Here is a 21,350-nt window from a genome sequence, read left to right as displayed (position 1 = left end):
GAAATTGTGAATGGAGATCTGTGTCATATACATCAGATCAAACGTGGCCTTATGGCCTCAGGGACAGAATCTGCAGGGGACAGTCCAACCACCCGTAAGTGGGAGCAGGAGGGATAAAGGGTCTTTTTCATTGACTCTTTTTAAATGAACAGCTTTCACTAGTTTGGGTTTGACTTGGACACTGTACCACGGGGACAGAATCAGCAGTGGGTATGAAATTCCAACTTCCCATCCTTATGTTTGGAGACATGAGGCTCAGTTTGTAAGAGATTCTGGCACATTCCATTTCTTTATCACTTAATGGATGGTACAAAACTCACTGCAGCTTTGTGGGAAGAGAATTCCATACCATTATCTTGCAATAATAACTTATCTTAAAAGGCTGTTATGAAACATCAACCTATTAAATCCATGGCAACTTCAGCCATTGTTTGGGGGAAAAAATCCAGAATGAGCAGTAAATAATCAAGCCATCAAAAATATGAACAGAATGTGGCTGGTACAACCTGTGGGATGGCTGGTACTTTTAGTTTTACATGAAAACAATCCCCAGGGAAAGGCAAAGCTGGTTACAGAGGACAAAGGTTAGGCTTTGTTCCTTACTGTTTGATTTTTGGTATGCTATCATTGCAAGCAGCAAGGGGAAAGATTTGCTAAGGTATTTAGGTACCTAAACATGCCTAGCAGCATTTATAGCAGCATCTAAGTAGGTTAGGTGCCTAATTCCCATTAACTCCATCAGCATGTTTAAGCTGCTAAACATCTTTGCAAAGCTGGTACAGGTGACTGTGCGAGCTGCTGGGCTGTGCTTGGTTGCCACAGATGAAGCTCAAGCTGATGCTCCTTGGATCAAGGGTTACGGATGGTACCTGAGCACAGAAGCGAACAGCAGCCCCTGGGCCTTTCCCACTGGGCACAGCCTGGCCTGTTCCACACCCACAAACGTTTGTCTTAAAGGATTTTCCCTGCCTTAGCTCAGTGTCGATAAACGCCCTCCTGCGTGTCAGAAACAGACTTAAAGAGATGAACCAACCCTTCTGTTTCAGGTTCATAAAGCAGCCAGTCACGAGAAGTGTTTAAATAGATGGTAAAGGTTACGTGGGATAGATGAACCCCAGTGAAACACTTCCCTTGATTGAGCCTGTCTCTGGCTTTTGAGGTTTATCTTCCACGGCCAAACACACATGGAACTGTGCTCTCCGGCAGTGGGTGCTCGAGGTAATTCCAGTGCCACTTCCTCTGAGGAGCAGAGGAGGCCACCCAACAGGGAAGAGTGCACAAAGCAAATACTTTCTCAACTAAACCAGCTAAAATGATGAGTTATGGGAATTGCCCCTATTTTATTGTATTTCTCATTTTAGTGTGATTTCTTAATCCTTAATTTACAGTAGAGGCTAAAGCTTCCAACTTATTCCTAGCTAGAATGCCATTAGCTTTTGTTCTATGAACTACTACCATAGGGAGTGTAAATAAAGTAGGTGAGGCCCCACGGAGACCTGCACAGGAACTGTAACAAGGCAGGTTTGATTTTTATCTTCCTTTAGAAGTTGGGTTTTGGTAATTCTGACAGATTTTGTAAGAGCAGGAAAAGTGGGATTTGTTCTCTCTCTCCCTGGCCAACCGTTGGGAGTTCTGTCCCATGGCATGCCTACAACAGCTCTACAAAGTAAGCACAATGGAAAGAAGTGATTTGTACTGTAATTACATCAGAATAAAGTACCTTCTTCCACCAAAATCTGTACACAAGAGACTTCTGCCACCAATGCTTTTGGGAACAAAGAGGAACTGCAGTCTGCATCAGTTATGGTTTTAAAGGGGATGGTATTAAACAGGGATTTCAAGGCAGAGGCTGAGGGGGATCATCCTTTGAGAGTAACACTAGTTGAGAATGACAGTGAAATTCTCTGTACAGAGCCTGGCACTGTCACAAACCCATGTGAGCCCCCAAGGCATCAGGGCAGGTTTAGTGCTCTAAGGTTGCATCCAAGGTGGTCCTTGTTATGCACTAAATGTGCAAATGGCAACTGTTGGTGTGTCATCCCTCCACCCTGACTGATCATAAAAATCTACAGTGATTTTTGTCTTTATGTAGCTTAGAGTAGTGTCTTTTCTGTAGACTTCACTGTAGAAAAGCACAGTGCAGGCACTGCAGGGCACTGTGGCTGTGCACTGGCCAGCACATACGCACCTGGCTACTCTGTGAGTATTTAAGCAATGGTTATGGAATGGCCACTCATGTATGTGTGCTTGTATTTATCTGATACATATTGATTTATCTGATACATTCTTTCCTGTTAGGGTGGTGAGGCACTGGAATGGGTTGCCCAGGGAGGCTGTGAATGCTCCATCCCTGGCAGTGTTCAAGGCCAGGCTGGACGAAGCCTTGGGTGACATGGTTTAGTGTGAGGTGTCCCTGCCCATGGCAGGGGGTTGGAACTTGGTGATCTTAAGGTCCTTTCCAACCCTAACTATTCTATGATTCTATGATGGTGTTGACCAAAGGAACATCTAATTTACTGAGGCACTGAGTAGTGTTACAAGGAAGTTATTTAGCACCTGTGAAGCCGCGTATCTAATACGCCTGTGTAGGTATTATTTGTGTGAAGCTATTTGCCTGATGGGAGAATGTGCCATTTAAAATTTACTGGCTCTTTGCAGTATTCAAAGGGCAGTGGGGTGCAAGTATTCAGGTAAAGATTAACACCAGCGTGTAGCACAACAGTATTTATCACAATGTCACCTTTAAATAGAAAATAAATAGAGGTGCAAGAACAATTTATGGCCCTGGGGCCATTATTAGCTGTAGTCTCATTATTTTAAAGGATATAACGTGCACTTTCATTTCTTTTCCACTTATTTTTTTTATTCCTCTGGAATAAAAACAGAGAGTCATTGTTTATAGGTTGTATATTTTGACAACTGCTCCTTGCAAATCCTAAGTTATCCTAGAACCATTGTCTCAGTATACACAGTTCATCTGAATCAAAATTAATTCCACAAACTGTTTCACAGAAAGGAAGAGACAAGGGGAGCTAAGAGAGAAATAACCTAGGAAACAAGTATGCCGGCGTACAAAAATAGACTGGAACATTTGGAGATTGTAGGTATGAAAATGTAGTCTCAATAACGGAGAATCTGAATTAGTGGATTATCTGAAGAGGTAATTGCGCACTGGAGGAGAAGCCGGAGAGAAGCCGAGATCTGTTTCTAACGTCTTTAATTTCTAGGCAAATTTATGAGGCAGAGGGAGGAATCGTCTCCAGGTTTCTCTCTGTGGGTGGAGGCAGCAAGCAGAGCAGGCAGCGCGCCAGCGCCGTGTCTCGGTTTCTCCCCCTCTCGTGCACAGCAGGCTGAGCACTGCGCGCTCCGAGCCAGAGATCGTCACCAGCTCCCTGGGAAGGGCAAGGCAATGGGCACAGCTGTCCTCCTCCAGCTCACCCTGCACAAGGAGTGCTTTAAATATCTCTCTGAAAGTCTCCGCTCATGCAGCCTGCCTGATCCATAACCTCTGTCTCCAAATAGCTCCTGCTGTTTGAAGCACCCAGCTGGCTGTCACAAAGCCACTAGTGGATAAGTCAAGGCTGTGAGGGTCAAGTGGAGATTAAAGCCTCTCAAACAGAACTGTAAAACTGGAATCTATATGCAGTCTGGGTATCACGGACATATGAACTCAGGGTGCCTGTCATAAAGCATCCAAACTACTACAGCTACAGCAAATATCACAAGGAGTTCCAAACCTTAAATATCCTCTATGGGTGATGAGTCCGTGCCATTTTCAGAAGAGGGCTTTAAATAAAAATGCTTCCAGAGCGTCCAACCCTGAAACTGGAGCACGTGCTCTGTCCCTTCAGATTGTGTTCTGTGAAGCACATAGGAGCCACTGGAGCAAAATATGGCTAAAGCATTTATGTGTTATTGCTATGAGGAGTTTTCTTAGAAATACAGGTTACTCTAGGTCTGCTGAGCAAGCTCTTCTTCCTAATCCACACCACCTGTGTAGATTCATGGATAATTTGGTTCTGACCTAGTTAAAAGTACAAAACAGATTTTTTTCTGGTTGCTTATTCCATGTATCCTGACATCCACGTCCAGCAAAGCCTGCAAAAAACTCTTTCATGAGCTGCACTTTGTTCCTCTGGGAAGAACATTTGGGGATGTGCTCTACAGCTCCCAGGCCAGATCACTGCACTGCCATTCAAAGAAGAGACTTGACTTGGATTTAAAAAAAGAAGGTTTATTCGTTTTGATTCAAAAGGATCAACAGCTACAGTGTGCCTGACTTGGCACAGCTCGGTAATGGTAAGGACAGAGAGCAGGACATAGGCACCAGAACTGCAAATTAGTCAGGGCTTTCTATCCATTCCTCAGAGAAAAAGGACTTAAATCCAGTGCTACACCTGCTGAAGACAGACCTCAAAAACTGTGATTGCACAGCCCCATCCCTTTGTATCGGCCAGCAGAGGTGACCTGGAGTGCAGGAGCGAGCCTGAACCTTTCCAGTGGGGTTCTCAAGTCCTTAAGAGTGGCAGATTGCAGCCTGTCCTCCCTCACACGGATACAATCGCATTACCCATCTCAGGCTGAAGATCAGAGATAGAGTTCTCCTTTGATGTACTCATCAGTATGATGAGAAACTTCTGCAAAGTTTCAGATCTGTCTTTCGTTCATTAATCAACACCTACCATATGTATTATATACATACACACATATGTAAAGAGCCTCCAGAGAAACACAGCATAAACTCATATATTTCAGAGAGCTGACATCATACATTGTGCTGTGAATAATGAGATTTAAAATACCCTGTGCTATCAAGGTACAGTGAAACCTGCTCATTAGCTTGCACCAGCACCTCCTGGCATATTCTTTATCCTCTTTAACACATCACCAATGAGTACAAAATGATTTTGTTCTACTTAAAGACCAACTTTGAGGAGGTGACTGATTTCTGCTGATCCTGGAGGTGGTTTCACAGGTTTCATTGTACTTGAAACTTCACAGCTTCCACTGAAGTATTTGATGCATGTATGTACCGGTTTAGCAGAGTACAAAAGTAGAATAATTCTCATTCTTGCCTCACATTGTTGACAGAGTATGATGTCCTTTACCAAACTGTTCCTTTTTCTTGACAACTTATCAAAGACTCATTTTTCTAAAGCCCAACCACCAATCTTCAGAAGTATTTGTCTTAAAAGTCATCAGGGCTCCAATACTTGTAATAAATTGATGAATTTCTATTAGCAAAGCTTATTCACAAGTGTCTTCCATAAAAATAAAGATTTTCAGTAGTTAAAGAAAAGGTTCATTACATTCACTAGCATTGGTTAACAAAACCCCACCACACGTCACCTTGCAGCTTTCAAGTCAACCATGCTGGAATCCAGCACGTGAAATTACAACCAGTGGTCCCATCTTAACTCTCATGCTGGTCAAAGCTGTGAAAATTACACTTCAGGTCAGGGGAGTTAAGCCAACAGAGATGTCTTGAAAAGCCTGGATTGGGCTGTAAGATAAGACTGGTCCCTAGACACTGAATAGTAACAGATTAAGGACTGAAGGGAGACTTCTGCAGTGCCTGCATCTTCTGTAGCACCCATCAATAAACCCAGCTAAAAAATGGCAGAACTTCCTCTGACTTAAAAGGGAGAAACATCATCAAGTACTATTAACATTAGGCTAGAAAGTATGCAGAAAGTGTGCATCTTCTCACTAGTGTACTGGAACTACACGAACTACAACAATGTCAACAGATGTCCTCAGCTCTTGGACCTGGGAAGCTGTCTTATTCCTTCATCGTCATCCTCAGAGCAAAGCAAGCTTAGGGCGCTTGTTACGGGATGGATCCATGATGTTGTCTGTGTCACGTGGCTAAAAAGAAACAAGAAATGCTATTAGCAACACAAAAGAGGTTTACCAATTTCAAAGCAAGAAATACAAGATGGAGCCTGGAGTTGTCATGGTGATTACAACACTTTCAAATACAGAATCCTCTTTTTCTTGTTAACTATGAGATTTCTACAAACAAGACATGGAGCCTTCTGGGTGCTAGAAATTGGACCAAAGTAGCATTAGAGACAATGCTTTTGTAGGAGACTCCCGATACAGCCTGGTGATACTTCCTGATAATGGAGCTGTAGACAATTAACCCAGCAACACTGTACAGCCCAGAGTAGCAAAGACTTAAAAAACTCCAGGTATTGACACAGGTATTAACATTGCCATCATACCTGACAAAGCCTGAGGCACAGCGGTCAAGAGGAAGTTGACCAAATGTGGAATCACATCATAGAAATATACTCAATTTGTTAGAACATGAACTAATACTGTAGCATCATTAAGTCCTTCCTCTTCTTGCAGAAACAGGCTGATGAATAAATGAACAATATTCTTCACATGTCCTCTAGACCAGACTCTGGATGTGCTTCCGCAGTCTTTACACGTGTAAGAAAAGGGAGTCAGTGGTACTTCTGAAGACTTAAAGCCTACATTTGACATGCAGTTTAAGCTGCTTTATAGTTTTTGGTAAACTTCTGTATGAATGGCAAGAAGCTGACCAAGGCTCAGTAAGGACAGATAAATGGAATATGCTTACTGTTTGTGGGTGAGAACATTGCACACCTTATGGTTGGTAGTATGCACACTAGCCATACTGTGTGTGGGCAAGACACAGCCTCTTCTCCCTTCTGGAATAATGTGTTCTTGATAAAGGAAATAGCTTCTTTTCACTTAAAAAAAAAATCTTGCTAATAAATTCACAGTTTTCATAGTCAAGTCAGTGCAAAGATGAATTTTGTAATATAAGTTCATTACAAGAACTAGCAGAAAAATATTGTACATATAATATACACCATAAAATGCAAAGAGCTCTTCTCACAACTTCTGACATAGAGCTCACCTAAAGCCCATGCCTATACTCACCTTTGAGGTGCACTGGTTTAATTAAACATGAAGTGCCATGATGGAACTACTCTAGATTTACCTTTTTAAGTGAAAACAGATTTTGTCTTTGTCTTCAGGAATGCTCACTTGAGTATCCGACTATGGAAATGGATATGGTTAAAGCAGGAAATTGAGTCAATGTTATGGGTATGGGAATCGCTATTCCACTCAACATGATCATGGTATGATCTGACCTTGTATTCACACCTTTCATTTCGGTATACTGAGCTTAAGCTGGATATAATGAGGACAACAATACTGTTCACAAGAGGTAGGTATGATGCTAACACAAATCACATCTCCAGCTGGTGAACAGACCTATCTTTGAACTGGTAATTTTTTAGTTAAGCCACTACATCAACTTAAGCAACGCCTAAGCAAGGACCAATCAAGGTAAACAAAATGTGGCAGATAAAGGCCATATCCTCACTTCTTATCCTTAAATAAAACCAAACACAAAAGCTCCAGTTTTGTGTAGAAACAATTCAAAAGTGCTTTTTTTTGGTCAGAGAAGCACTGGATGGACTCCATTCCTTTATACTACAAAAACGTGCATCACCTCATCAGAGCTGTAGACACAGAAGTAAGAACAGCCTGTAGCTATAGAAAGTACAACGCAGCGGATACTGACCATTCTCAAGTACAGTAATCACTTTATTCTAACAAAGTGAAGGTACCATATTTTGCTAGCAATGAGAGCAACTTTCCCAGCCTCCAATGCTTACCTTTAGAAAGCCAGACAACAGCCAACAATGAAGGATACGAAGAGTCCTTTTACAGTGTTTTATGAGATTTGTGAATAACATCAGTCTAATCAAGAACATGAGTCCCATTATCCCACAAGACAGGGAAACATTCATATTTATATTACATATAGTATGAATATATTTGTATTTGTAAATATACAAAGGAAAATATCTTTGCTGTATTTTTCTGCAATGTTTTCTGTAATACCAGGAAATGCCATATATTTTAAATTAAACAATGTAATCAATATGGCTTAATACAGAAGATAGCACTCTAAATTAAAGTCCCAGCATGTGATTTCATTTATCGGCATAACAACACAGAACTCCCTCCAATACCTGTGGAATCATGGGAGCTGAATAAACTGGATTCCATCCATTCCAGCTCTGCCAATGCAAGATTTATTGCCTGCAGTACTATTTTAAGTGTTTATATTGCTTGCCTTTATCGAGCCATTTCTCAGCAATCCATTGCTGAATTTAAATAAGAACAAAATGATTTGTAAAGTCTATTTTTTCCCATTTGGCTTCCCCACGTAGCATGACCTGCTGTGTACTTACAGCCTTAGCTCTCTTTGCTTATGAGCATGTATCAATCCTGTGAAATGGGAGAAGCTGCACAGGAGAAGGGTTATGTGGAAAAGCATCCACAGGTCTTTAAATGTAACCGACTAAAAATTCTTTGTTAAGTGTTTATTCTTCACAAGATTTTCCTCCTACATACTTCAGGCCCAGGAGGCACACGAGAGCATGCCTAACTTCCTGTTAACTGCTCTAAGAACTTGATTTTGGTCTCATACAAATTCAGTGCAAAAATCATCCAGCTCTTCAACAGTGCAGATCTGTGGCACTGAAATCAGGGTTACTATTGTCTACATTCGATAGCGTAACATTGGTTAATTACTGTTAAAAAAGAATTATTTTCATCCATTTGCAAAATACGAGGCCAAATTTTGCTCTAATGTCAATCTGCTCTGAATGCTTCTGATGTGAGCTCAGTTCTTTTAAACTTGCTCTAGACTTTATCCCATGAACGCTCCTTCTAGGACAGTTTGTTTAAAACCCATTGCCAAAATCCTCACTGGGAAAAGAACTCTTATAAATAAACTTGAAGTCCAGATACCGTGTCTCACATTGTCAACAGACACACACAATATGCACACATTATTTAGGTACAGAATAAATGTATAACCTCTCCCCCAGCCCCCAATTTATTTTTAGCTCTCCAAAAGTGCTGTGGCTAAAGAGCTTTGACATAATCAGTCCGAGGAGATAATCCCAGATTTAATGGTTTGCAGAACATTCTTGTATTAGAAATACATCCTCTCCGATTCACATCTGAGGGCCAGCTATAAAAAGTGAACTCAAATCTATCTCTAGGTTTTGGTTAATCGATAAAACTGAATATTGAAGGAATATTTGGACAGCCAGCACTACAAATCCTAGATGTAAAATGTTTTCCATTTGCAAAGGTTCCTGTTCAAAAGATTAATTTCACATTTTCAGGGCAATTAACAATAATTAAAGATTTTTAGGTTTTCAAACAAGTCATTGCTATCGGAGGGCAGCCAAATTTATTGTCAGAAAACAGAAGCATTTGATCTGGAAATATGTCAGTAGCTTATTCTATCTTTTTAACATTAGCAAATTGCAGGAGAAATTTTAGAGCTTGGAAAAACAAAACATCAGAACACAATTTTTTTTTGGCAAAGAAATGCTAGTGAATTACTTAAAATACCATTATAATTAACCTCCTTCTGATTCTTACTTCTTTGCAAGGAAAATGCTTTCTTTTAAAATGAGAACCTCAATCTTTTAAGAAAAGATAAATTCAAAGCAAAACTAATGGAAAAAACGCCTGTACCTTTGTTAGCTTTGAGCATCATCAAAATGTGCTTTTTACTAGGGCCAGACTCTGGAGCCTAACAGGGATTCACATCTTGCAGACAATACAATTGCTGTAGGTCACTGCACAGGATGCCGAGCTACAAAGCAATCATGCAATATCTGAAGTTGGGTTTTTTCCCCCCTTTGACATGGGCTGACATTCATAACACCCGGATGAATTTTTCCAGTTCACCAGGGTTACTTTGTGTTACAAGGAGCAATCTCGTGCAAGACCCATTTGCTTGACACCTGTTCAGGAGACAAAATGCAGACTTAAACAATTAATCAGTAAAACTCTCATACTATGAAGGGACCGGTACTCATTAGAGACCAGGCAGGATTTAGTTGCATCTGAACCTAGAAAGCCCAATTCTGGCCTCGTATGAACCCTTTGCTTCTCTACCAACTTGAGCTGTATTGATGATGAAAGTGAAAGCAGGACTCTGCTCATATGAAATAACACAAACTCCAAGGTAGCTATTTTCCTCCCTAAATGAACATACCCCATAACCTAAATGCACAGTAGTAATTTTGCTATACTTTTCATCTTTCTTATCTTACTTTCATATTTCCCAAACTTCATTATCCTTTAGAATGCAGTAATGCTCAGCTAGAGTATTGATGCTTGATGGAGGCTTTACTGATCTATGCTCATCTGAAAACCCTTGCAAAGCCATTGTCACAGTGCCATACTGCTGACAGCTCTGAAAGCTTTACCCTTAGAGCTTTCACTGTTGTTACTGAAATAATCATTAAATAAATGTAGCAAATAACACTGCTAGATGCAGATGTAATGGGTTGGAAGGGGACGTGCTCTATACTTTCCAGAAATGTACTCCATATTTTTAGTTTTTATACACTTATCCCAGTGGGAAATTCTGAAGTTACTGTGACAGGAGTATATCCCATCTGCTAGAGGATAGCAATACGGGAGATTATGTGTTCCTTTGTTACACACTCATATGCAGGCCCCCATAAAGTGGTGGTTTGGAGGCTAATGAGAGCCAGAGCAACAGGAAAACAAAGAACAATGCCACTGAATGAAGATCCTGAAACCTAATCCTTCATCTAGAGGTTATATCATCTTCCTTGCTTGCTCTTGCACAGAATCTCCCTGTGTAGCTGCTTGCTGGACTACACACAGCTTTGCAAGATTTGTTTTAATTACTGCCTTTGTCTTTGGTTGCTGGGGCTTTCTGTTTCTGTTCCCTTTGAGCCTGGAACAGCCTTTTGCTTTGCAAAGATCCTTTTCTTCTCTTTAAAACTCACTGTCCCAAATTTTGCACCTTTGGGAAAGTACCAGGCTCTTTCATCTCTGTTTTACTCATACTTCTCTAACTTGCTAATGCAAGTCGCTTGGGCCATGGATCGATGTTCCTTATGTACCTTCTGAAACATTACATAATAAGAAAGCGTAACATCAAAAATAGATCCTGTTATTAATCTTTTGTTTCTTCTATGTCAACGTTTATCATGAAATAAGCTTTTAGAGCTATCACATGCTTGCAAACCCAGTTGTGACGCCTTCCGTGTTTGGTATCCTCCTTGAAAATGCTGTTAAGGGAATACCAAATCAAGCAACAGAAAACTCCTGTTGTTTTGAAGAGCAAATGCTGTGAGGATCTGCAAGGAATAACCTGTTCTGAGCTGTAACTGAAGGATTTTAATTTAGTAGATAAGCAATTAGAACAAATAAAACAAGTATAATCAATCAGCCCTGAGAGCATTTAGGGAAGACAGTTTCCAGACACGGAACCTACAGGCAGCTTGGGAACGGTTTTTGCATTGTATTTATCAAAAATCAGATTATCTGAAATTAAAAGCTCTTTTTTCTTTCCCCTTTTTGTTAAAATTGGTTTTACACTGTGCCCTCTTTCAAGACAGCATTCCACAAGGAACATACCACATGTAATAGTACCCCAGGAGTTGCTGGGCAGGTCCTAAGAAGGCAGTGACCTCAACTTTTATTGTCTGCAATAAAATCGAGATCACTTGTCACCTCATGGAACCGTGCCCTAAGGAGGCAAAATCGTTTCCTGTATTTCCCTTGGGGTTCACAGATTTTGCTTGAGTATTAATTAAAGATTGAAGGATATAAAATGAAGCCCCAGAAGACAGTCTCGCTATTTATTCCTTGATTAAACTGATTAAACTCTTGTCTACTAAGAAGAAATATGAGCAATTTTGTAAAGCAGTAATCACTAGGAAGAAGATTTATATAGCCAAATAGTGTGCTGTATCATTAAAAATTGCCAACAATAAGCAAATGACCCAATCTAAAGATAAAACCAGTAATAATAGAGGATCTGAGCCAAGGCTGAATATGCCCAAAGGTCTGAGTGATAGGATATGCAGACTTTTCAGTTTTAAAGCATTACCTGAAATCTATCTCCCCCCAGTATTAGCCATCTGCTCTTAGTCTAAAAGTGCTTGATGTATGCAGTTACTCCTAATCCTGTGTCTTTAAGTGATCATAAAAAATCTGGTGCAGTTGATTTGCAAATGCATCAGAGCATGCTCAAGGCTTATGTTTAAACTATACGGGTACTACAGTGAAACAGAGCTAGAGCAGTGGCTTAGGCCCATGCTTCAGATGAAGCACATACTGAAAAACCCCCGCTGTGCATTGTTCTGCTTCTTATGGCTCTCCCCAACATTATTCCCCAAGTGCCAAATCCTGCCGTAACAAAGGAAAATGAGGAGTCTGAGCTTTTACACTTCCAGTCCTGCTCACAGAAGTAGGGAAGAGTTAAACCTTGGGTCACATCAGTGTAAGAGTAAAACAACCCAGCAGAGGCAACAAACCCATCACACTGATTTCAGTGGGATCTGCAGCTCTAGAGTGAACAAATAATCTCAGTTTCATGTGTTTTCTCACAGAAGATGTTTTAACTGCTGCCTTATGACAGCCCAGAACCTGGTCAGTGTGCAGTGTCTGTGGAAGCTGAAAGACACCAGTTTCCAGCTTCAGTTTCCTGTTTCTCCAGTTTGGTTCTTGATACTAAAACCAAACAAAGATTGCCCAACAAAAAGCAGCTTAAGGTCTTAACATTCTTGTGTTACAAGCTCATGTTATCATAAAATCCAACACCAAGTTCCCTAGTTTTACATCTGAGATTATTTTCCTTATAGTCATGCAAAATGATTTCAGTGAAAATCAGAGACGCTGAGTTCCCTACAACACAAATGTCAGGCAATCAACCATTCCTAAGCCTTAGGAATTATTTGGAATTTGGATCTTGCCTATCTATAAGGCATCATGATTTTTTAGATAGCAAAATCCCTTGCACTAAGTCATGGCTGGGTCTTTTAATAAGAGCTCTTTCTTTACTCTACAGGGACTGTGAACAAAGAACAAGTAGGAGGTACACTTTTCGGAAGAGGACTATTACTTCTGGATATATTTATTCCTGGTGACCAGCTTGAGACACAGCAAAGTCCTGTACTTCAGATGGCAAGCATTAACACTTCATGAAAACAGAAGTTCTCTGGGATGTCTCAAGTTAGTTATTTAAAAATCAAAAAGAACAATGCCAGGATTACCCAAATTCATACAGTTACATCTGAAAGTGTTTGAACTGATGTGGAGCTGATGGATGCAGAGCGCTTTGGATCATTCTACATTAAAAAGTAGTAATAACAGCTACTCCTGAGCCACTTTTATTTAAATATTTGCAACTTTTTGTGACTATATAACTACTCTTTACTTTCAGACAGGAGCTCCAGTTTTAAGAGATGCAACTTAATTGCATCTTTCTTTGAACTCAGTGAAAACATAAAGCACGCCATGCCTCAAAATACCCCATTTCTACTCACAGAGCATCAGAGTTATTACGATGGAGACACCTACAACAATGATTTTGATAACTGATAATTCTGGTGTAACAGACTTGCCTACTGCTATACAGGGGGCTGGGAGCAGAGCTCGTACTGGATTCAATCCAGAGGGATTTCAATTGCACGTTCAGTCTGGCAGATCACAGCTTTGCTTAGTTTGCTCCTCTGAACTCTGAAACTTCAGTAGAACATATAGAAGTCCACTTCTAGATCAGCTCTGCTATGATCTGAACTTTGTTGAACTTGATTACTTTTAGGAAGGGCATCTCCAACCACTATTTAGATAACCTGCAGATAACTAGTATATTGTAATATATTAGCACATAATGGAATGGGACAGCAGAGGCAAAACTGAACATACCTCACTATGTTGGGTTTTGGGTCCTTCTTTTGTAATGTAGTTGAAATGTGTAGAGTAACAGTAAGAAGGGAACAGCTTTGTTTATTCAATTTAGCATGCAGTAAGCAAAATCGTCTCTGATTCACTTTCCTTTTATGATGATACCTTTAGTGTTTCTAAACCATCGAAGTTTACACTACAGAAGTTCTTCATCTATCATACATGCTTTGCTATTCTTAGTTCAGTCATAAAATCATAAACAGTTTCCATGAATGCCCACCTTTCAGTAAAATTAATGATGGCTCCTTCCCAAGCAAAACCAAATGAAACAGAATATTATAAAAGGTAAGTATGATGTGTTGGCTTTCGAAGTGGCAGCCTGTTTTGCCAGAACATGCCATGTATGGTTTTTATCTATCTGCATTTACAAGTATTGACTTCAGGCTCCTACTTAACATGAACCAAATTCTATACTTTACAATGAAGGCACCTTCACTGCCTATTTTGTTACACTGAAGCACACAGTGCTTCCATATGAAACTCCTGAAAGTCTAAATCACGTTATTACCATTTCCCTTTTGTTGTAAGACAGAAAACATCACAGGCCCTAATGCATCTAAGGGAAAAGATCCCGAAAGTTTAAAATACTTGGAAACTTTTCCTTGTCTTTCAGGAAAATTTAAGATGAATGTGTCTGAGGAAAGCAACAGTTAATGCGGAATAGTTGGAACCCAGTCCTATTAAAATGCTAGAAGAACAGTGTTTACAGGGGCAAAATTCACAGCTGGTCCTTACAAACTGTACACATATGCAAGGAGTGGGTAGGAGTAGGATGGAGAATAGCAAGGCCCTACCTAATTTTAGGTGCCAGTCCCATGATACAAAGCTGCCATATGTTAAAGGTGAACGGAGTGGGAGGATGGAAGAGATTGACTATAATGGGTTTCTGGTAAAAAAATTACAGTGTCCCAGCTATGATTTTTTATACTGTTCCTCTGTGATCCTAAAGCACCAGTGTATAACCATTAATCAATTACCATACATGATACTTCACTTGCAGAGCAGTTATGCCTGCACACTTTCTCCTATTTGAAAATCAAACCCAGAAGTTACTGATTCACAAAATCTGCTCAATGACAGAATACACTTTCTGTCTGCATTGCTACAGTTCCATCACTTCCATGAGGACTTTTAATGCCAGAGAATACAACCGAAGTGCTGAACTAAGCCTAGGCAAAAACAGCCACATGACTAGCTTTAAAAGTGAACAAGACAGACTTTCTCTTCCTTACAAAACTCTTCCCATCCTAATACCTCCCAGCTGACTGGTCAGTGCATTGTACACATCTGGATGCAGGTGATACTTTATGAGGGCTCATTAGCCCCATTGTGCTTCTGGGATCTACAAATAAAATGACTATTTGGGACAGGAATTTCTATTAGAAAATCAGTAATTTCATTTCTAGCAACAGAACAGCCTTAATCATCTAATAAATAAAAAATTAATATTGATATATGGGTTTTTTTACCTTATTGTGTGGGGTCTTTTCAAAACGCTGGTCCTCCAAGTTCAAGACAGACAATGGGAAAATTGGAGAGGATCCAGTGAAGGTTGGAGAGGGTTGGAGAACTTGGCTCAGGAAGAAATGTTGAAGGAATTGGGAAAAGGGTTCAGCCTCGAGCAGAGAAAGCTTGGGGCATTCTTCACTGAAAACAACTAAACATTGGAATAGCGTGCCCAGACAGCTGACAGAATCTCCCTCACTGGACATACCCAACACTTGGCTTGACAGGGCTCTGAATAGGACTTTCACAGACATCAAATCAGATATCCCTTCAATCTGGACTTTTCTATGATTTGATTATATGATTTTGGAACTGTAATGGACTGCCAAAACCCCCATTAGGATGCATTCAATTGTCCCTGAGCAAATGAGGTCAGAATCTCAACTCTTCTTAACCAAACTGTCTGATACAAACAGTGATAGGAAATGAGAAATGTAAGTTGGTGAGGAAACGGGCACCAGTAATGTGTTTCTATTACGCATTAACTGATGGGGCATGAAATCTGATGCTAGGTATGAATGACTGATTGTGTTGATACAGGCAAAATAAAAGTGTTTGCTGTCTCCATTAAAGTATGCCAGCTTATCTTAAAACATATCTGGGGCCAAATTCAACCTTTACTCTCCAGCAGCAGAGTAATGCAGAGTTACGCAGCAGGAAAGCAGTTATACTGGCAATGAACCCAATCCCTACCTTTTAGTCAACTGGCTTAATATCTGTCCTTCTGATAACTGCTGTTATATTAGTAAGACACTTGAACTCACTTATTTTCCAATGCATACAGAGGTGTAACTCAGAGGGGATGGCATTACTGTTTGCTATTTCATGGTAAACCTATACACGACCTTAATGCCTAGCACAGAATCATGTGTTTGACACACCAGCAGTCTAAAATGTAGTTTTCTCACACTTGTGGCTGATCTTAGCAACCTGGTTGATTGAAAACGACTTACTGAGAGACTGAAATGATTTCCTGAGGTGATTTCAAAGATTGTCTTGAGGTGAGGATGCATGGACAAAATACAGCTTTCCCCAGGAGGTATAGAGAGCTGTTCAGCTCCTTAGGATATAGCCATGTAAATGTTTTATTCATGTCAGTTATTCACATAAGTGGGTTTCACTTTAGTGTGTAACACAAGCCAGCTGGTTTGCTTCTTTTAAACTCTGATTTCTCATGCACTTCATATTGCTACACCCCCTTCAGAGATATTTATGGAAATTTCACAGCAAGCTCTCTCAAGCTTCTGTGCCATTAAGATTCCATTCTGGGGTGTTTACTGCATTAGATTTATAACATACAGATTTATGGACTCAGCTACTTGATGGCCCAATAAAGCATGTTGGAACTGAAGGCAACTACTAATTAAAATAATACTTGATTGTCCTTAGCATATTGTAAAACTGCTGTGGATTTAAACAGAGCCACTGCAGCTCCTATAAAGCCTCCCAGCCTAACTGTGTAATAAGAAAACTGACAATTTGCATGTAAGATCAGTTTATTTGTGGCTACACTTCGGGAATTATAACGTTTGTCTATCTGTTTGTATACATGGAAGTGAACTAGCATTGAAATACTTTTAAGCACCCTGTGGCTTTGGCTGTTCTAAACACCAAAGAATGAAACTTCACAGCCAGAGGGAACAAGAAGGTTACAGTATTAGTTCCAGGGTTGTAAAGTATCAAGTATTCCACTAATCCCCATTTAAACAATTAGCTTAAATCCTACTGAAAAGGATCAGCTGTTAAGATGCACCTGAAGCAAAGTTCCTCATGGAAAAGGGTACTTTCAGTGTTGGGTAGATTTTCATCTTGAAATCTAACATTCAGTGTTAGAAACAAGAGACTTGGCAATGCTGCTCCTTGCTCTAAACGGTTAACGTTCTCAGGCTGACTTCATACACATTACAAAGTGTAGTAAGAGGTATGAATTTTCAAGCATGCAAACAGCCTGGCTTACACTGTAATTAGGAAACAGTGATGAAAGCAAAATACTTAAATAGTTAAAATGAATATTAATTACCATGATGCCTTATTACAATGCTCAGTTAATTCCATTCTAATGAACTGCATTAAGAGCTCTTAACACCAGCGTGGTGGCTCCATTCAGAATAGAATCTTTTAGCAGTGGTCATGAAAGGTGACTTCATACCCTTCTCTGCAATTAAAACAGATAGATTTTACTTGCCTGCCACAAAGACTGACATGCAGAACTTTATAGGACAGGTAACGATGGAAAACTGAGGCACTATCATTTGAAATCCTAGGAGCACATTAAGAAGAGGGAAGAACATTCATGAGTCCTTAACAAGCAAAGATCAGATACTCAAAAACTCCTTTAAAAGCCTTTTCATGTCAAGTGTTGAATTAAAATCTGTAGTTTCAGCAAGTGGGGGTAACGTGCAAGCCATCTACAAATGAGGGTTCTGGTGTACTCAACATAAAAAGGACATGGAACTGTTGGAACAAGTCCAGAGAAGGGCCACGAGGATGATCAGGGACTGGAGCACCTCCTGTATGAAGACAGGCTGAGAAAGTTGGGGCTGTTCAGCCTGGAGAAGAGAAGGCTGCGTGGAGACCTCATAGCAGCCTTCCAGTGTCTGAAGGGGGGCTATAGGGATGCTGGAGAGGGACTCTTCATTAGGGACTGTAGTGACAGGACAAGGGGTAATGGGTTAAAACTTAAACAGGGGAAGTTTAGGTTGGATATAAGGAGGAAATTCTTACTGTGAGGGTGGTGAGGCACTGGAATGGGTTGCCCAGGGAGGTTGTGGATGCTCCATCCCTGGCAGTGTTCAAGGCCAGGATGGATGAAGCCTTGGGTGACATGGTTTAGTGTGAGGTGTCCCTGCCCATGGCAGGGGGGTTGGAACTGGATGATCTTAAGGTCCTTTCCAACCCTAACGATTCTATGATTCTATGATCTACATTAGCTGAGATGCTGGTGTTGCTCATCTGAATTTACTGTCACATCTGCAATATAGGTCAGTGTCCAAATGCAGAACTTTGGAAGAAATTTCTTGCACATTTTCAGCAAATCCAGCTTTCTGCTGAGTCACCAAGATAAGCACTTATATGAGAAGCAAAAAAAGAGGCGAGATGTTTGAAGAAAATGAGATTTCTTCTATTCCTCCTCTAAATTATATTTGCTATTATTGCTAGATGATACTATCTTCAATCTCAGTTTCCAATTACACAGGTATAAACCTGCAGTATTGCAAGTGTTTTACCCAGAACAGAATCCAGCATCCACCTTTCTAACTGTCCTATAATGGCTCCCTGTACGAACAGATGGAGACCAAGGAAATAAGTGCTCTATTTTAATAGTTGCTCTTGCTTTTATTTCCATTGCTATGAAATTGGCTTTTAATTCACTTTCATTTCCTAAGTTATTTTCCTACAATTTATTTTGGTATAAATCCCATGTAGTAACCTACATCTGTCTGAAAGAAAAGCCACCCTTTGATTAGAGCTGGAATGCAGTATCATATACCGTGTGCTTGGAAACCTCTGCAGAAAAAACCATGTCTGCTTTAATACATCTAGCTCGAGGCACCACGGGGTGAGTCGAGGACAACAGAGCAGTGGGTTTGAAATAAAGGAAAAGCAATGTCCCTGCTTCTCTTGGCTCGCCCATACATAAACTTCACTGCTATTTATGTGACTTTTATAACAGTTTGGGGTAAAAGTAATTCTATCTGCCTGCAAAAATTGATTTGCTGCCTTTCCTGTCTTCGAGGAGACTGTGGAAGTCCACCTGCAAAACAGGGGCTTCCTGCACCTATAAGAATTAATCAATATGCCAATTTCAGCAGCAAGAATAACTTACTCTTCATTCAACAATGATTCATGATAAATGTGCAATGGAGATGAATTATATTTTTCACCAATTATTCTAGTCTTTTAAAGGAATAATAAAAAATCCCTATTATATTAGTTATTTTTCACTATATTCTGAAACAACAACAACATACTTGTTTAATTCACTTCCAGAAGCTTCTGGAACACACAATGGAACTACCCCTTTTTTCATGCATCTTTCCTCCAGCATCAGAGAATACAACTGAAAGAAAACCTTTCCTATAGCTTACAACAAACTCCTACAGCTTTTATCAAGCAGGTCTTTGTAAAAAAGCTTTCAATTCTCTATCTAGCAGGCGTATTATTATATCCTGCTGACATTAGCAGGATAGAAACCACAGTTTGGATTTGGTTATAACATATAATACACCACCCCCCCCCCCCCATTTTTTGTAACTAACGTATTTGTACAGCATTTTTTCTTCTAGTCTGTCAGAAAAGTGATCACTACGGAAACCTTACCGTTAAGGAAAGCCAAGAAAAGCTTTGTAACAAGGGCCCAAGCTTAGTGCTTCCCTTTTCTGTTTTTTCTTTCCCCAGATGATCACATCTCCAAATGATTACTGCCTTTGAAGCTTTTGTGGAGGTTTTCTTTATGCTTCAGCCGCTGTGTGATTGTAACATCTTATCAATGGCACCTCTCCTCTGCTCCAGCCTCCCGAGAGCTCGGAGAAATTTGTTTGCAACATCTCCTGAAAAGTCCCAGGTAACTCCTGGTGCAAAACATTTGCCTGTAATTTGGTTTTTGGCTGCACAACAACTGCTCCCTGGTGCAGTGTCCACCCTGAGCACCTCTCAGTGAGGTTCACATTAGTTATTATGAGTATTCCTAATACGCCACTATGCAAAGTATGGCTTTGTCTTTGTCCCGTGAAAACATAGAAAGCAAGCCCTATGGACACCAGAGGTATCATTTTCACAGGGTAGAAATCAGGAACAAAAAATATATATGCAGAATATGAGAGAAGGCTTTTGCACCTGGTGCAGCTTCAGTGACATGATCAAGGGAATAGAAGCTGCTTAACCTGCAGCAGTGATACCATGAAATGTCAGTATTTGGTGATACTCAAGTTAGTAAACTTCCATGTATCATCTGAAGTGTAAAGACTAGAGGATAATGACTTTTCTTCTACATGAATGGTATGGCAGTTGGAAAACTCTTGACTGTTTGATAAATGTACCTAAACGCTTTCTTTCCTGTTCCTTCACCCTCCTGCAGCAACACAACAACCTATTCCACACAATGGAGCAGGATATGACCTCACAAAAACCTATGAGTAACTAGATTTAGATGAAACTACAGCATTACTTTCTAAAAATCTAAAAGAATTCTTCCACTCCTCCAAAATATAAGGGCATTTTTAAAACCTGGTATTTATACCTGTAAACCACTCAGGGGACAAGATTTTTCTTCCTTACCTCCTGGGTCCATTATAGGGTCTAACACAGAACTGGGGAAGCTCTCAACATTGCAGGCGGTTTTTCAAACCCATGTGAAAGCTTGAGACACACATTTCATACTGAATTTCAGCTGGTTTTGTGACTGACCCTCTAGGAACCTTTGCGCAATGAAGTCACAAAACCCAGGAAAGAACAAGTGATACTGGCAATAAAGATACAAATACAGCAGATGGCAGCTTTTGTTATTTTACTCATTTTTCCATTAATTCTAGGTTTAAAATATGTTTAATGTGCTTTTACTTCAACTCTGACCCATCTTCCCCCAGAAGTACTCACTTGATGAAATATTTGATTCCATCTGCTGTATAAGCTTCCTCCCATCCGTAAGGCAGACCTAAGATGAAATAAAGAAATAAGATGTTTCAAACCTTAACTGACTCAAAGAACATAGTTTTGAGATGATATAAATCAAAATGCTGTCATTTCAAACCATGTCTAAAAAAGATTATAATTTTTGCTGTTTTGTAACAAAATAATTTAAACAATACAATTTAATAACTGTTTGCTGTGCTGCAAAGCTACAAACCATTTCATGATACTTCCATGACTAGCATTTCTTTTGCAGAAGCTGACAGGCTGGTCAAATCACAGTGTAGTAATTAAGTATTTTTGAACTTTATATTGTAATTTACACCTACATAAAGTGACCAAACCCCTCCTGTGCCTGTCTTCTGTTGAGGTCTGTTTTTACAGCTGTTAAATACAGATGCTAATAA

At 40.0% G+C, this 21,350-nt stretch overlaps 1 protein-coding gene across 5 annotated transcripts in view; it reads right to left on the bottom strand.

Moving 5' to 3' along the window:
* Positions 1–5,352: 5,352 nt before the first annotated feature.
* The window catches only part of STXBP4 (syntaxin binding protein 4), a 66,237-nt gene continuing 50,239 nt past the window's right edge, over positions 5,353–21,350 (bottom strand). For 3 of the 5 annotated variants that reach the window (XM_057418527.1, XM_057418530.1, XM_057418526.1), the window contains 2 exons: positions 20,911–20,968; positions 5,353–5,868 (listed from right to left, as the gene is read on the bottom strand). In XM_057418527.1, the coding sequence (XP_057274510.1) occupies positions 5,757–5,868; positions 20,911–20,968 (170 nt within the window). In that variant the 3' untranslated portion in view covers positions 5,353–5,756. Of the gene's footprint in view, positions 5,869–18,466; positions 18,592–20,910; positions 20,969–21,350 lie in introns of those variants that run through there. The other 2 variants (XM_057418529.1, XM_057418528.1) reach the window with 2 other exon arrangements.

This window comes from Pezoporus wallicus, unplaced genomic scaffold, assembly GCF_028554395.1.
Source record: "Pezoporus wallicus isolate ANWC-B61680 ecotype Strahan unplaced genomic scaffold, APGP_CSIRO_Pwel_v1 contig_3710, whole genome shotgun sequence".
Taxonomy (NCBI): domain Eukaryota; kingdom Metazoa; phylum Chordata; class Aves; order Psittaciformes; family Psittacidae; genus Pezoporus; species Pezoporus wallicus.
Note: the sequence above shows the minus strand (reverse complement) of the source record. Positions and strands in the feature narration are given on the sequence as shown.